At 30.8% G+C, this 18928-nt stretch overlaps 1 protein-coding gene across 1 annotated transcript; it reads right to left on the reverse strand.

The window, feature by feature from the left end:
• Window positions 1–496: 496 nt before the first annotated feature.
• On the reverse strand, window positions 497–17977 carry LOC142224973 (transmembrane inner ear expressed protein). Its single transcript, XM_075294750.1, has 4 exons — window positions 17759–17977; window positions 17478–17630; window positions 855–982; window positions 497–689 (listed from the first exon to the last, which is right to left on the reverse strand). The coding sequence occupies exons 1-3, from the start codon at window positions 17883–17885 to the stop codon at window positions 942–944; spliced, it is 321 nt and encodes a 106-aa protein (XP_075150865.1). The 5' UTR covers window positions 17886–17977; the 3' UTR covers window positions 497–689; window positions 855–941.
• Window positions 17978–18928: the final 951 nt, after the last annotated feature.

Genomic DNA, 18928 nt, shown 5'->3' on the forward strand with positions numbered 1-18928 from the left:
GGTTAGAACCCATTATTGGCGTAGGTGGATTCGACTGACATGAGATGGGATCATTGAACTCCTCAGTGGCCACTTAAACAATAAACACGGGTAACGCAGCATCAAAAAGCTGGCAGACTCGCTCATATATGTTACCTAAAGCAAAACTTTCATATATCATTAAGATCGCAACCAGTTACGCGGATAGACTCAAACGAACGAACGATTCCAGTAACTATGGACTATTCCACATTTTTAGATGACCTCATGAGCTATATTTTCCTTCTTGTTGTTGGATTAAAAGTCCAGAAGATAAATATTGGTATCCCTCTCAAAACTTTAGATTTAACAAAGTTTTCCAGCGCAGATAATTCCACAATTACGACAACGGGCCTTACAATGCGTGGGGAGGGGTCCCACTTTATAATGACAAACATAAAAATCTAAATAAATAAATAAATAATGACTTACTTCTGAAAACTTACCACAATTTTACAATGGCCAATGAAAAACAAACTTTAATTCTCAAAAAGAAGATATTTTAATTTTTATTTATTAAAGATATAAAACATCCTTAAGGGTAATCCATTAAACTTTCTCACTATCGATGACACTTATATGGTTAGGTCTTAGTTTATTGGGATCCTTATTAAGACTTTCCATGCTGTTGCATTGTTTCATCAAATAATTCGAAAGTATATATTCGATGGCTGTGAAATAAATAAAAAATAGAAATATCATAAATAATGTACATATATATTTTAAAAAGGTTAATTTAATTTATTAATAAAACAATTGAGGTTAAATATTAAAACAACGGTAAAGCTATTTGTATAATGTGCGGGGGTTATTAAATATCATGATTCCATGCTTACCTTTAGCTGACAGCTTTAATGAAAAATTGTTTCCTTATTTGAACATGGATTTTATGTGATTTTTTTCTTAGACAGACTTTTAGGTGACTATGGCTCATCGTAATCGTCCAATTTTATGTAAGCAAGTGCTGTGGATAGTTTATTTTTTGTATTTCATGATAATAGTTTTAGAGAAGAGTCAGAAATGATTAGAAGAATGTGTTGGAGGGGATAGTTCGAAGGAAATATACAAAAATTAAGTTATTGAAGTAAAATGATGGGAAATAAATGGAAAAAAATTAATAAAGAAAAAAAAAACGAAATGTGTTTATATTGCCATAATTCTCATCTGTATATACATTAGCAGTGGTAATATGAATATTAAATTTGTTTTAAAATATTTCTGTACTTGTTTTTCTTGTATCCTTCATCCGTATCTGAGCAAATATTTAATAGAAATCGAAAACCTACTCTATTTGCACACAAAAAAATTTTTTCTGATGCAATCACGAAATTAATTGATCCAATTAATTTGTTTTATTGAAATGTCTTCAATCACAGAAAGGATAGTATCAATTAAAATATTAATTGAAGGTCAATTAAAAAATTAATTGATCCAATTAAAAAAATAATTGATACTATTAATTTTTGTAATTGATTTTTGTTTCAATTAAAAAATTTGTTGAATCAATTATATTTTTAATTGAAAAATTTTTAAAATTCTATTAAAATTTTAATTGGAAATTTTTTTGGTGAAATTTTTTTCTGTGTGGTAAAGTATTTGCCCAGATTGATCGTATTCCAATAAATGTAATATTAATCCTAGAACATAATAAGTTTCAAAAGGTGGGAAGGTTTTGTGTATTTGAAAACTTCAAGCCCATCTTGCGTCTCATCTGAGACCATCGTGTTGTCGTTGAGAAGTTAATGAAAATATCAAAAAAGGCGTCATTCGTAATAAGTAGAGGTACGATTTCTCAAAAAAATTGGCACATTTTAGAATGTGGTAAAATGGAGCCAAACAGCGTCACAGAAATTATAAAAATATAGCATTTAATAGAAATCCAAATTATCTTATGATTTATGTTTAAATATTTGTAGACATTAAAAAAAAAGAAAATTTTTGACAACCCTTGAATTTAAATATATATATTCCCATATATTCCTTGAAAACCTACCACAAATGATACAAAATAAAACGCAATTGAAATCTAATCATCGCAGCCGTGAGAGATGGGACCAAATGTTTTCGAAGAAAGCTATATTGATTTGAAACCATTTAACATTTCTTTGATAGATAATAATGTGATATACTCTTATACAAAAAAACAATGTGTACCGGATCGATTTTTAAATACATTTTACCATAATTTGCATACAAGAATTTTTCCCGGCATTCTTTAAGACCTTTAAAAAGGATATAATAGTGAATATGGTTTATATCGGTCAATTGTTACACAGCCCCAACATATAAATAGAGATTCGGTTTCGGCTTCGGCATTCGTCCAAAAGTCGATAATCGGCCTACGGCGTCAAGAGGCCGATTAATCGAAGCCGAAGCTTTTTAAATAATTTATTTCATATCGAATTGTCCCAGTGTTGAATTTGACTCATTCAAAAGTCTCAGTACAAATAAAACGTAGAGTACAAAAAAATTAAAAATATCAAACTACTGAATTTCGAATACTAAAAAGTAGTGTTTGATTTTGCTCAAAAATGAGCTGAAAAAACATAAAAATCCTTTTTTATTTGAGTACCGGAGCACACATGAAGCTCGACACTTTTTAAAAAGAGCGGACCGACATGACAGCTCTGCTCACAAGTGCCAGCGAAATGAGCAGCCCTTTTCAAAAAATCGTAGAACTGTTCTATAAAATGGCGGTTGTTTTGAATTTTGTATACATAACTGAGATGCCATACTATAAATTTTAAACAATTTTCTAGGGAAACAATAAGAAATAAAAATATACAAATGTGTGGATAACAAAAAAAAATATGAAAGTATGTGAAAAAGTTTAACAAAATTCAGAATAACCCCCATATTCATGAAAGTTAACGTAAACGTTAAATCTACTGTTACCATACAAATTTCTTCGATAAATAAATTATTTTGTATATGAGCATATATGTAAAGTGTCCCAGAAGGCGATAATCACTCCAGTGTAGATCTAACTAAGACCCATTAAAATAAAAAGGTTTAAAAAACAATCAAGAATTTGTGGCATCTCCTTAACAAATGACTCTCGATGTTGTTGAAATATGTGGTATTGACACTTACATATAAAATTTACAAAAGCTTTAAAATAACGGAAATTAACAAAAATTTTGCCTGCAAAGAAATTTTTGAAAATCAGCAATTTGCCGTACAAAAGTGGATATTGATAATATGAGACTGGTGAAGCTGTTTGCAAAACATGTAATCGATTGTGGTTTAATATTTAGAGGGTTATATACAAATTGTATCAAATCAGAACTCACAACGAGTTTGCCATTCTCCATTCATTTCATTTGTATTTCAACTTAAAAAAAACAAGTAAGGAAAGTCTAAAGTCGGGCGGGGCCGACTATATTATACCCTGCACCACTCTGTAGATCTAAATTTTCGATACCATATCACATCCGTCAAATGTGTTGGGGGGCTATATATAAAGGTTTGTCCCAAATACATACATTTAAATATCACGCGATCTGGACAGAATTTGATAGACTTCTACAAAATCTATAGACTCAAAATTTAAGTCGGCTAATGCACAAGGGTGGAACACAATGTTAGTAAAAAAAATATGGGAAACATTTAAATCTGAAGCAATTTTAAGGAAACTTCGCAAAAATTTATTTATGATTTATCGCTCAATATATATGTAATAGAAGATTAAGAAAATTAGAGTCATTTTTACAGCTCTTCGACTAAGCAGTGGCGATTTTACAAGGAAAATGTTGGTATTTTGACCATTTTTGTCGGAATCAGAAAAACATATATATGGGAGCTATATCTAAATCTGAACCGATTTCAACCAAATTTGGTACGCATAGCTACAATGCTAATTCTACTCCCTGTGCAAAATTTCGACTAAATCGGAGTTAAAAATTGGCCTCTGTGGTCATATGAGTGTAAATCGGGCGAAAGCTATATATGGGAGATATATCAAAATCTGAACCGATTTCAACCAAATTTAGCACGCATAGCTACAATGCTAATTCTACTCCCTGTGCAAAATTTCAACTAAATCGGAGTTAAAAAATGGTCTCTGTGGTCATATGAGTGTAAATCGGGCGAAAGCTATATATGGGAGCTATATCTAAATCTGAACCGATTTCAACCAAATGTGACACGCATAGCTACAATGCTAATTCTACTCCCTGTGCAAAATTTCAACATAATCGGAGCAAAAAATTGGCCTCTGTGGTCATATGAGTGTAAATCGGGCGAACGATATATATGGGAGCTATATCTAAATCTGAACCGATTTCAATAAAATTTGGCACGCTAGACTACACTACTAATTGAACTCCTAGTGCAAAATTTCGACCAAATTGGGGTAATACTCAGGCTTCTAGGGCCGTATAAGTGCATATCGGGCGAAAGATATATATGGGAGCTATATCTAAATCTGAACCGATTTCTTCCAAAATCAATAGGGTTCTATTTTGACCTAAAACACATACTTGTGCCAAATTCGAAGTCGATTGGGCTTAAATTACTACCTAATCCCTTGGTTACAAAAATGTGTTCACGGACAGACGGACAGACGGACATGGCTATATCGACTCAGGAACCCACCCTAAGCATTTTTGTCAAAGACACCATGTGTCTATCTCGTCTCCTTCTGGGTGTTGCAAACATATGCACTAACTTATAATACCCTGTTCCACAGTGTGGCGCAGGGTATAAAAATACACATATGGCATCACCAATTTCAATTTGTGTCACACATACTACTACATATTTTTTTGTCATATATATATGACATATATATGAAAGAGCTGTGTGAGCAAGAGTTTTTCGTTTAAGTTAGATCGAAAGAGCCTATTTTTCAGTGCCGCTCATTCATGTTGGCATACGGCTCCGAGAGCAAGAGCTAAAAAAAACTGAACAGCCGTTTTTATACCCTGCGCCACACTGTGGAACAGGGTATTAAAAGTTAGTGCATATGTTTGCAACACCCACAAGGAGACGAGATAGACACATGGTGTCTTTGGCAAAACTGCTCAGGGTGGGCTCCTGAGTCGATATAGCCATGTCCGTCTGTTCGTCTGTCCGTGAACACATTTTTGTAATCAAAGTCTAGGTCGCAGTTTTAGTCCAATCGACTTAAAATTTGGCACAAGTTTGTGTTTTGGGTCAGAATAGAACCCTATTGATTTTAGAAGAAATCGGTTCAGATTTAGATATAGCTCCCATATATATCTTTCGCCCGATATGGACTAATACGGTCCCAGAAGCCAGAGTTTTATCCCAATTTGGTTGAAATTTTGCACTAGGAGTACAAATAGTAGTGTAGTCAAGTGTGTAAAATTTTATTGAAATCGGTTCAGATTTAGATATAGCTCCCATATATATCGTTCGCCCAATTTACACTCATATTACCACAGAGGCCAATCTTTTAGTCCTGTTTAATTGAAATTTTGCACAGGGAGTAGAATTAGCATTGTAGCTATGCGTGCCAAATTTGGTTGAAATCGGTTCAGATTTAGATATAGCTCCCATATATAGCTTTCGCCCGATTTACACTCATATGACCACAGTGGCCAATCTTTTACTCCGATTTAGTTGAAATTTTGCACAGGGAGTAGAATTAGCATTGTTGCTATGCGTGCCAAATTTGGTTGAAATCGGTTCAGATTTAGATATAGCTCCAATATATAGCTTTCGGCCGATTTACACTCATATGACCACAGAGGCCAATTTTTTGCTTCGATTAAGTTGAAATTTTGTACAGGGAGTAGAATTAGCATTGTTGCTATGCGTGCCAAATTTGGTTGAAATCAGTTCAGATTTAGATATATCTTCCATATATAGCTTTCGCCCGATTTACACTCATATGACCACAGAGGCCAATTTTTAACTCCGATTTAGTTGAAATTTTGCACAGGGAGTAGAATTAGCATTGTTGCTATGCGTGCCAAATTTGGATAATTTGAAATCGGTTCAGATTTAGATATAGCTCCCATATATATGTTTTTCTGATTTCGACAAAAATGGTCAAAATATCAACATTTTCCTTGTAAAATCGCCACTGCTTAGTCGAAAAGTTGTAAAAATGACTCTAATTTTCCTAAACTTCTAATACATACACAGAAAAAAATATCACCAAAATATTTCCAATTAAAAAGTTAATTGAAGTTGAAAATTTTTTCAATTAATAAATTAATTGATACAATTAACTTTTTAATCATGATAGAAACATTAAGTTAATTAAGTCAATGATGGAAAATTTTAAAATTTTTAATTAAAAAAATAATTGATACCATTAAATTTTTAATCAAATTCGGAAGACTAATTCAGTTAAAAAAAGTGCTGATTTTTTTTAAATTTTTAATTAAAAATGTATTTCAAACAATCATTTGTTAATCCAAATAAAAACTCTAAGCCAATTCAGAAAGTAATTAAAAATAGTTACCTTTTTTAATTGATAAATTAATTGAGTTTTGCAATCAACATCAATAAAATTTTTAATTGAATCAATTAAAAAATTAATTGAAATTTGCTGAAAAAATCAATTAATTTTTTAATCAAGAATTTTTTCTATGCCCAATTAAAACTGTGATTGATACTATCATTTTCGTGATTGAAGACATTTCAATTAAAAAATTAATTCGATCAATTAATTTGGTGATTGAATCAGAAAAATTTTTTTTTGTGTGTATATATCGAGCGATAAATCATAAATAAACTTTTGCGAAGTTTCCTTAAAATTGCTTCAGATTTAAATGTTTCCCATATTTTTTTACTAAAATTGTGTTCCACCCTAGTGCATTAACCAACATAAATTTTGAGTCTATAGATTTTGTAAAAGTCTATCAAATTCTGTCCAGATCGAGTGATATTTAAATGTATGTATTTGGGACAAACCAACACATTTGACGGGTGTGATATGGTATCGAAAATTTAGTTCTACCAAGTGGTGCAGGGTATAATATAGTCGGCCCCGCCCGACTTTAGACTTTCCTTACTTGTTTTTAAAAGTGCTGAGCCGGAGCCTCGGAGCCATTTCGAACACTGCTAAAAAGTCTATTGCCCATATGCAAAACAGTTTATTGACGAGTTCATAGATGCCGTAACTTGGCTTAAATTGGACCTTTAATATTTCCATCCTAATATATAACATACGCAAAATATTATTAAAGTCAAGGAAACTGTCTCAAAACATAATAATTCCATAAACTAAAATAGATTTAAATTGGCTTTAGTGTCATATAGACTTCACTTTTTTTTGAGTGTACGATCTTGATGTTCTACTCGCCATCTTCACCGAAAATTTCATGAAATTAATTCAATTGTGAATGTTGAATTATTTCCGTGATGGATGTATTTCCGATTAAAAAAGTACTAAAAAGTTATTTATACATGAATTTTGTTAAAAATTATATATTTAATTAAAAACTATTGAATTAAAAACAAGTATATACGGCCGTAAGTTCGGCCAAGCCGAAGCTTATGTACCCTCCATCATGGATTGCGTAGAAACTTCTTCTAAACACTGCCATCCACAATCGAATTACTTAAGTTGCGGTAACGCTTGCCGATGGCAAGGTATCTTAAAGCCTCCTAACACCATCTTCTAAATTGTATGTAAGTTCATACGTGGTATATATTAAATCAAAAAAGATCGATCCAATACGTATATAATTCAGTTTGACAAAGTAGACATAAAATTTTGACAAAATTTTCTACAGAAATAAAATTTTAACAAAATTTTCTATAGAAATAAAATTTTCACAAAATTTTCTATAGAAATAAAAATTTTGACAAAATTTTCTATAGAAAGAAAATTTTGACAAAAATTTCTACAGAAATAAAATTTTAACAAAATTTTCTATAGAAATAAACTTTTGACAAAATTTTTTATAGAAATAAAATCTTGGTAGATTATTTTTGGCTCGAGTGGCAACCATGATTATGAACCGAATAAAATTTGAACAAAATTTTCTAAAGAAATAAAATTTTGACAAAATTTTCTATAGAAATAAAATTTTGACAATGATGAAAATTTTATTATGAACCGAATAAAATTTTTACAAAATTTTCTCTAGAAATAAAATTTTGACAAAATTTTCTATAGAAATAAAATTTTGGTAGATTATTTTTGGCTCTAGTGGCAACCATGATTATGAACCGATATGAACCAATTTTTGTGTGATTGGACCAATTTTGGTATGGTTGTTAGCGACCATATACTAACACCACGTTCCTAATTTGAACCGGATCGGATGAATTTCGCTCCTCCAAGAGGCTCCGGAGGTCAAATCTGGAGAACGTTTTATATGGGGGCTATATATAATTATGGACCGATATGGACCAATTCTGGCACGGTTGTTAAAGATCACCAACACCATGTTCCAAATTACAACCGGATCGGATGCAATTTGCTTCTCTTTGAGGCTTCGCAAGCCAAATCTGGAGATCGGTTTATATGGGGTCTATATATAATTATGGGCCGATATGGTCCATATACCAACACCATGTACCAAATTTCAGCCGGATCGGATGAAATTGGCTTCTCTTTTAGGCTCCGCAAGCCAAATCTAGGGATCAGTTTATATGGGGCTGTATATAATTATGGACCGATGTGGACCAATTTTTGCATGGTTGTTAGAGACCATATACCAACACCATATACCAAATTTCAGCCGGATCGGATGAAATATGCTTCTGTTAGAGGCTCCACAAGCCAAAGGGTCCCTTTATATGGGGGCTATACGTAAAAGTGGACCGATATGGCCCATTTGCAATACCATCCGACCTACATCGATAACAACTACTTGTGCCAAGTTTCAAGTCGATAGCTTGTTTCGTTCGGAAGTTAGGGTGATTTCAACAGACGGACGGACGGACGGACATGCTTAGATCGACTCAGAATTTCACCACGACCCAGAATATATATACTTTATGGGGTCTTAGAGCAATATTTCGATGTGTTACAAACGGAATGACAAAGTTAATATACCCCCATCCTATGATGGAGGGTATAATTAAGTTTATTCCCCTCCTTTTGATTTCCACACTCCAAGAAAGAAAAAAAGGGTGGAATTCTGTACATCACAGTTTAAATTTGGTGGATTTGTTGTGAACAATGGAAATGGAATAGTGGATATCCGAACATGGGTAAAATGTTAATTGTCTGATTTTATATCATAAGATCATAAAAGGCTCAAGCTTTCTCCGATTTATGTGATATTAGAACCGGATGTCCTTTTAGTTTTGATCATCTAAAAAATACCGCTTTTATGAATTTTGAAAATTGTTGCAATCAAAGTCAAAATGTTGACATTTGCGTTAGTTGAAAGGCCGATAGTATTTGTTTGTTTGATTTTTTTACAAATAAAGGTTTTTGTTTTCTAATTTAAATTATCGTTATGTCCTCATGAAAGGCACCTGATCACGAATGCGTTGACTAGAATTTCAAAAGTATAGTTTGTATAAGAAAAAAATATTTATTTTAATTTTACAAATTTTGCGGAAAATGGAAACAAATATTTACATAATGTACAAAAAAAACAACAGAGAACCTAAACATATATAACATTTACTATAGGGTAGATGGCACGAAGTGTTATCAAGTTTACGTATGTATGTGTCACATAAAGCAAGTGTACACAGAAAAAAACAATTGTTGTCTTCAATCACGAAGACAAATAATTTTGGAATAATTGGAAAAGTTTTGCTGATTTTTTTTCTGCGTAAACCAAGATTTGTCTTTCTTTGTGACAGCTATCCTGTAGTACATTTCCTAAGTTTTAGCCTTGAGGAACTACATTAATTCAATTTTAATGACATTTTCGTGACTTAAAAAACTGTATGCAGCGTTTTCTATATTTTCCAATTTTAAATGTTCTTTACCATTCTAGCAAAGAACCTAATTGAACATATCACTCTAAGGATATCCTACAAATTACAACCATAGCTGACATCACTATCAACAGCTCCATACTGATTACATATGGAGTGGTAGTGAATATTATTAAATTTCGATTTTTTATTATTGTTACTCTCGTTGTTGTTGTTGTGTATTGCTACTGGACGATTTCTGGCAAGGAATTTTGGTCCTTTGATGCGGGCAGGATAATCGAAATGATGGCAAGTGTCATTAGCGATATGTCTGGGTAAGACTATTTCTTTTGTACTATGATGTGATATTTTTAGATATCCATATTTGTTGGATTTTTCATATACGGTAGTCTGCCATGCCAAATGAACACCAGGTAGATCGTGATAATAAACAGGTTGATAATTGAAGTTTATGTCTGTGAAACATTTTAAAAACATGTATGTATATATGGGTGGTACAAAGTAATTTGTAAGTAATAATAAACGTAAATCATGATCACTACTGAGATAAAGGTCAGTTAGGTTAGGTTAGGTGGCAGCCCGATGTATCAGGCTCACTTAGACTATTCAGTCCATTGTGATACCACATCGGTGAACTTCTCTCTTATCACTGAGTGCTGCCCGATTCCATGTTAAGCTCAATGACAAGAGACCTCCTTTTTATAGCCGAGTCCGAACGGCGTTCCACATTGCAGTGAAACCACTTAGAGAAGCTTTGAAACCCTCAGAAATGTCACCAGCATTACTGAGGTGGGATAATCCACCGCTGAAAAACTGTTTGGTGTTCGGTCGAAGCAGGTATCGAACCCACGAGCTTGTGTATGCAAGGCGGGCATGCTAACCATTGCACCACGGTGGTAAGTTAGCCGAAACAGCAAAAATTCTGTTGAGAAAGAAGCATCGACGTTGTCTTTTAGCAAACGTTGTCTATTAGTTTTAAGCTTAGGCCTACTATCATAGAAAAACGGCTGCTAAAAACAGCAGCCGGGATTTGAAGTTATTATATTTTGTACTTTGTAGTTTAGCGGACAACAATTCTATATATAAATCTATATTTGAATTTTGTTTATCCTTAATTTCAAGATTCAGAATTTCAGTTAATATAAATATTATTTGTTTAAATCAAATATGTTTTTCTTTACTTTAAGGAAAATTTGCCTTAATTCAAAGACATGCAATTTTAAGGGAGAAACGAAAATTTTAATGATTAGTATCCTAAATTTAGAGGAAATATTATGAATTTTCTTCTAATAAAAATTTCTTTATTTTAAAGAAATTTATTCTCAATATTTAATATTAGTATTTGTTTATTTATTATTTATCATTTCAAATAAGTGTTTCTTTACTTTAAGGATCATGAACCTTACTTCAAAGACATACGTCTTTAATTCATTATTTTGAAGAAATTTGTCCTTAATATTGGGTAAATTGCTTCTTCTAGAATTTAGGTCAATATATTGCTCATATTATTAGGTCAATATATTGCTCAGTGTAAATTCAAAAAATATTGACCTAACATGAAAGATTATACGACCTATGTTTAAGGACACGCAATTTACACAATACTAACCCTATAATGCCCAAGCTCGCCTTTAGGCGGGCTTCATTTAATAGGGAAGCTTTTAGTAAAACACACCTTAAGACAACAAAAATGGGCAAAATAAAAAGAAAACTTATTTGAAACTATTCAAGAGGTTTTGCAGCATATGCTGAATTTTACCGTATACATTTTTCTTACTTAATTCTCTTGCTTTTGTGTCAGCTGGCAAAAATATATTGCGTAGTGGCAACACTCAAAAAAAGTTTACTTGGATCCAAAGATTTTGACCTTCCGTTAAGTATTTTGGTATTGGTACTTTAAGGAAAATTAGCCTTAGCTCAAAGACATGCGACTTTAACGGAGGGATTCAAATTTACAAAATTTGTGTCCTAAATTTTATGAAAAAAAAATTGAAACAAAGATTATAAACTTTATTTTAATTAAAATTTCATTATTTTAATGAAATTTGTCCTTTATATATTTTGTAAATTGCGCATCCTAAAATTTAGGTTTCGAAATATGAGATCTGTATCCAATATTAGGTATTTTCTCCCAAAATGTGTTTTAGTGGATGGGGATGAAATTTATGAGTTGGGGATTTGTTGGGTAATTTCCATAAATGTTTTAAATTACTAAATTATTAAATTATTATGTTTAAATGAAATTTATTTTATTTCTACATTACTAAAAATAAAGCACAGCGAAATAAAAAAGGAAACTTCTCTTTATTCAACAGCATACAATAGGGTGAAAATTGAGTATTTGGACTAGAAACGGACGTATGATTTTATTTTGAGGGCCCAAGCGCTAATTTTTAATTTTCCTCTGATTGGCTAAAAAATGTTTCTACAATTGTGAAATCATTTCGTGAGGTCTCCCATCATCAGTATTCATCACTGATTTGCACAATATATTCCATAAATATAGAAATGATGAAGATGCTTCAACTTTGTATTGATCTACCATCCAATTTTATTGCTAGAATATTTATAAGTATTTTTTCAGATTTCCCGAGCATTTTGAAGACGATGGTTTTGTATTTCGAAACTTATTGCTTGCCGAATGCTGGTACGATAAAAGTTTTATATTCTGTTCATTTTTTAAATTATTACTAATTTTCTCCAGCTGAGTCTATTTTTTGTTTTCTAAAAATTTTTCAAAAATTTATTGGGGATTTTTCTGAGGAATTTTAATTTAAATGGGGGATGAAAGCGCCCTATTTTGGGGACAGACAAATACTGGGAACATTGTGTGTATCCGTATTTTAATGTTATAGAGCCTACACGCAAAAAAATGTTTACTTGGATCCAAAGATTTTGACCTTCCCTTAAGGATATTGGTATTGATTCCGGGCCAAAAATGCTGCTTCTTTGAAATAAGGAAAAAATTTTAGGGACCTTTGCAGCTTTAAATCTAGGATCAATAAATTTAAAATTATCATTTATGAAATTCTCATTCTCTTTTTGCGATATTTTATTAAAGCTATTCAGGTAGGAACAAATTTCAATTCAAAAATCCAAATTATAACAGATACTTCCAAAAAAATGTTTCCTTTATACCAAAAAAAAAAAAAAAATAAACGAAAGATACAAAATCCTCAAAAGAAGCCTTAGCCTACACTCAAAAAAAAAAGTTTACTTTGATCCAAAGATTTTGACCTTCCTTTAAGGATTTTGGTATTGATTCCGAGCCAAAGATGCGGTTTCTTTAAAATAAAGAATTTTTTTACGGACGTCCCTGGCTTTAAATCTAGGATCGATAAAATTAAAATTGGATATAGATCTCATTCATCGAATTTTTATTCTCTGTTTGGGATATATTAATAAAGGTATTCATGTACAAAATCCAAATTATGCCAAGTACTTCAAAGTAAAAACTGTTTTCTTAATGCTAAACAAAATTTTAACCAAAGATGCAAATCCTTAAAATAAGTCTTAGCCTATATTTGAAGCGTTTTAATCTTAAATTTAAAAATTCAATATGTCAGTTGAGTTAAGGACGATTTCTTTAAATTAAAAATGTTTTTCTTTATTTTAATCCCTGCATACAAGCTTAGCTTCGCGTGGTTAATATAATTATTATTATATTTATTCATACACATACATAAAATTTATAAATTAATGTAACTTAAAATTGAATTAAAAACAAATAAATAAATATAAATAAATAAAAAAGGAACATTTGCCTTACTTCGAAGATCTACAACTTCAACAGAGGGACGCAAAATTTCAAGATTTGTGTCCTAAATTTAATGAAAAAAATGTTTGAAGCAAGGATTATAAACTTTCTTTTAATTAAAATGTCATTATTTTAAATAATTTTGTCCTTAGAATTGCGTAAATTTCTAGTCCCAAAATTTAAGTTGCATAATCTTCCATATTAGGTCAATTTTTTTTTCTGTGTATATTTGAAGCATTTTTGCCTAAACTTAAATAGTCAATATTTCAGTTAATTTAAGGACGATTTTTTTTAAATCAAAAATGTGTTTCATTATTTCAAAGAAAATTGGCCTAAGTGCAAAGACATATGTCTTTAATGAAGGGAAGCAAATTTACAAAATCTGTATTCTAAATTTGATAAAAAAAACAAGTATATACGGCCGTAAGTTCGGCCAGGCCGAGGCTTATGTACCCTCCACCATGGATTGCGTAGAAACTTCTACTGAAGACTGTCATCCACCATCGAATTACTTGGGTTGCGGCAACACTTGCCGATGGCAAGGTATCTTAAAACTTTCTAACACCGTAATATATACCACATAGTCCATACGTGGTATATATTAAACTAAAAAGGCCGATTAAATACATATATAATTAAGTTTAAAGTTTCTATAGAAATAAAATTTTGACAACATTTTCTATAGAAGTAAAATTTGGAAAAAATTTTCTATAGAAATAAAATTTGGAAAAAATTTTCTATAGAAATAAAATTTAAAAAAAATGTTCTATAGAAATAAAATTTTGACAAAATTTTCTATAGAAATAAAATTTTGACAAAATTTCATATAGAAATAACATTTTGACAATATTTTCTATAAAAATAAAATTTTGGTAGATTATTTTTGGCTCGAGTGGCAACCATGATTATGAACCGATATGGACCAATTTTTGTGTGATTGGGGATCAGCTATAGACCGATACGGACCAATTTTGGCATGGTTATTAGCGGCCTTATACTAACAACAAGTTGCAAATTTCAACCGGATCGGATGAATTTTGCTCCTCCAAGAGGCTCCGGAGATCAAATCTGGGGAACGGTTTATATGAGGGCTATATATAATTATGGACCGATATGGATCAACTCTTGTGTGTTTCTTAGAGACCACATTCTAACACCATGTTCCAAATTTCAACCGGATCGGATGACTTTTGCTCCTCTAAGAGGCTCCGGAGGTCAAATCTGGGAATCGATTTATATGGGGGCTATATATAATTATGGACCGATATGGACCAATTCTTGCATGGTTGTTAGAGACCATATACTAACGCCACGTACCAAATTTCAACCGGATCGGATGAATTTTGCTCCTCTAAGAGGCTCCGGAGGTCAAATCTGGGGATCGGCTTATATGGGGGCTATATATAATTATGGACCGATATGGACCAATTTTTGCATGGTCATTAGAGAATATATACCAACACCAGCCGGATCGGATGAAATTTGGGTCTCTTAGAGGCTCCGCAAGCCAAATCTGGGGACCGGTTTATATGGGGGCTATATATAATTATAGACCGATGTGGACCAATTTTTGCATGCTTGTTAGAGACCATATGCTAACACCATGTACCAAATTTGAGCCGGATCGGATGAAATTTGGTTCTCTTAGAGGCTCCGCAAGCCAAATCGGGGGATCGGTTATATGGGGGCTATATGTAATTATGGACCGATATGGACCAATTTCTGCATGGTTGTTAGAGACCATATACTAACACCATGTACCAAATTTCAGCCGGATCGGATGAAATTTGCTTCTCTTAGAGCAATCGAAAGCCAAATTTGGGGATCCGTTTATATGGGGGCTATACGTAAATATGGACCGATATGGCCCATTTGCAATACCATCCGACCTACATCAATAACAACTACTTGTGGCAAGTTCAAGTCGATAGCTTGTTTCGTTCGGAAGTTAGCGTGATTTCAACAGACGGACGGACGGACATGCTCAGATCGACTCAGAATTTCACCACTACACACAAAATTTTTTTTTCTGATTCAATCACCAAATTAATTGATCCAATTAAATTTTTAATTGAAATGTCTTCAATCACGAAAATGATAGTATCAATTGGGCATAGAAAATATTCTTGATTAAAAAATTAATTGATTTTTTCAGCAAATTTCAATTAATTTTTTAATTGATTCAATCAAAATTTTAATTGATGTTGATTGCAAAACTCAATTAATTTATTAATTAAAAAAGGTAACTATTTTTAATTACTTTCTGAATTGACTTAGAGTTTTTATTTGGATTAACAAATGGTTGTTTGAAATACATTTTTAATTAACAATTAAAAAAAAAAATCAGCATTTTTTAACTGAATTAGTCTTCCGAATTTGATTAAAAAGTTAATTGTATCAATTAATTTTTTAATAAAAAATTTTAAAATTTTCAATCATTGACTTAATTAACTTAATGTTTCTATCATGATTAAAAAGTTAATTGTATCAATTAATTTATTAATTGAAAAAAATTTCAACTTCAATTAACTTTTTAATTGGAAATATTTTGTTGATATTTTTTCTGTGTACCCAGAATATATATACTTTATGGGGTCTTAGAGCAATATTTCGATGTGTTACAAACGGAATGACAAAGTTAATATACCCCCATCCTATGGTGGAGGGTATAAAGACATTTTTGATTCAAAAATTATAAACTTTCTTTTAATTAAAATTAAATTAAAATTATTTTAAAGAAATTTGTTCTTAATATTATGTAAATTGTGCATCCTTAAATTTAGGCTGTGTCATCATTAATAGTATGTAAATATTTTTTTTTTCAGTGTAGATTTCAAGCTGGATAGCTCCGTTAAAATGTCTTTATTTTAAAAACGCATCTTTGGCTCGGAATTAATACCAAAATCTTTAAGAGGAAGTCTAAATCGTTGAATTCAAGAATACTCTTTTTGGGTGTAGGGAAACATTTTATTTAAAATAAAATTATCTTTATTTTTTCGTCTTTGGATAAGAATAAGGATTTTCAATAAATGGGACCTGTATCATAATTTTAAGTATATACAACCTTAACTTGAAGTTGGACTAATCTTTACCTTGAAATAATCTTTACTTTAAAAAAAATCTTTGCTTTAAAGAAGCCACTTCGAAATCAATATTATTTGGAACCATATATTTATTTCCATCATATAATTGGCTCGTGCCAAAAATTTAACTCTGAAATTTTTTAAAATTTATTACATAACTAAATAATATAGTTATTTTCTCATAAATATCTCTTCTAATTAAGAAAAAACACTAATATTAGCATACATTTTAAAACTAGGTCAGGACGATATCAGATTATTATCAACATTAGTTTACTCTAAATTTATGACATATACATGCTACAATATGTATAGATACTATATACAAACCAATATACATATATGTACATTAATACATATTTACAACTTTTATTCTTAGCGGCTAAGTTACTGACCTCTAAAGGCATTTATCATTGTGGCTTTTAAGTGGAAGCGAAAAACAGCCTGAAGAAGAAATACCAGAGGCTTGGCCCCATAACAAATATCCAATTTTTTTAATACATATTCATAGATATACATATAGAGGAGCATGGGTATGGATAAAACTGGTACACATATTCAAGTTAACATTATGGAAATGAACAGTTTTTTTCTTAATATGGAAAAAAGGAACGAGCAAACATCCAATTAAATTTTGTATATACAAAAGATTTTCCTTTTTTGTTTTAATTTACAACATTACATAAGATAAAGAATTTTATTTTTTAAAATATTTTTTAAACCTATACATCTCTCCAAAAAAGAAAAAACAAGAAAAATATAATACAATTAATAATTTCTATTTTTTTTCTCACCTTTTTGCAAATCCATATCATCCATTTCGGAATTTTTGATTTGTTGTAATTTTTCGCGAAATTTCTTCGTTATTTGTTTCCGTTGATAGTCGGCCTCGATTTCCTGTTTCGTTCGCGGTATACGAAAACGTACACAACAACAGACCATTATAACTAAATAACGGAAAACAATGTAAAAGAACAACAACAACAACATCACAAAATATAAACAGAAGGAAAGGAAATGGACTCGTTTAATTGTGTGACCGTTAAATTTAAAAATTATCCATGTTAATAGGTACTTATGCTCATTAGTATTCCCAGACATATGGCTATAATGTGCCATACACGAAATCCCCCAATGGTTGTCCTCTCCAACCAGGCTGACTCGGGATTTATATTCATGAAATCACCTTCTCCATCACTCATTTTGGGATTTGTGTAATTGCTGCAGGTGCTAGTTAAATTTTAAATATATTTATCCTTTAAGTCTTATGATCAACAGGTTTTATTTATTTTTTTTTATTTTAAAGAATTTTTCCTTATTTTTTTTCTAATTTAAAAAAATTATTTTTATTTTTATCTTTTTTTATTCTATTTCGTTTCGTTTTTTGTTGTTGTCGTGTTTAATTCAAAAGCTCGTAGAAGACTAAAATTTGAATAAAATGTTGGCCATGTTATGACCTATCCTTTTCCGTGCGTGCATGTGTGTTAGGCACAAACACCTATCTTTGGTTTTGTCATAACGATTTATTTCAAAATACAGGGTGCTTTTGTGCGATGACATATCAAAATGGAGGAAAAATAAAAAAAATCACTAAAAAATGTTCACTGGGATCCAAAGATATTGATCTTCCTTTAAGGATTTTGGTATTAATTCTGAGCCAAGGAAGCGGCTTCTTTAAAATAAAGTCGTATAACTGGATAAATAAAATTAAAATTTGTATTCCGATCCCATTTATCTAATTTTAATTTTCTTTTTGCGATATATTAATAAAGCCATGCGCGTACAAATAAAAAAATTCAAAAAAAAAAATTAAAAACTAAATAAATCTTGGCCAATAATTGAAGCGTTAAATCTAAACATTCAATATATCAGTTAATTTAAAGACGATTTGTTAAAATTAAAAATATTTTTCTTTATTTTTAGGGAAATCAATTGATTTATTTTTATCAATTAATTTTAAAAGATGCATTTTTAATCAATTAAATTTAAAAGATAATGGATTAATCCAAATTTTTTTTCTATAGAAACAAAATTTTCTATAGAAATAAAATTTCGACGATTTGTTAAAATTAAAAATATTTTTCTTTATTTTTAGGGAAATCAATTGATTTATTTTTATCAATTAATTTTAAAAGATGCATTTTTAATCAATTAAATTTAAAAGATAATGGATTAATCCAAGTTTTGACAACTTCAGATACAAATCAAATATTCCACAAAGTTGCTGATATGTAATGCAACTAGT

The sequence above is a fragment of the Haematobia irritans genome, chromosome 2 (assembly GCF_050003625.1).
Source record: "Haematobia irritans isolate KBUSLIRL chromosome 2, ASM5000362v1, whole genome shotgun sequence".
NCBI lineage: Eukaryota > Metazoa > Arthropoda > Insecta > Diptera > Muscidae > Haematobia > Haematobia irritans.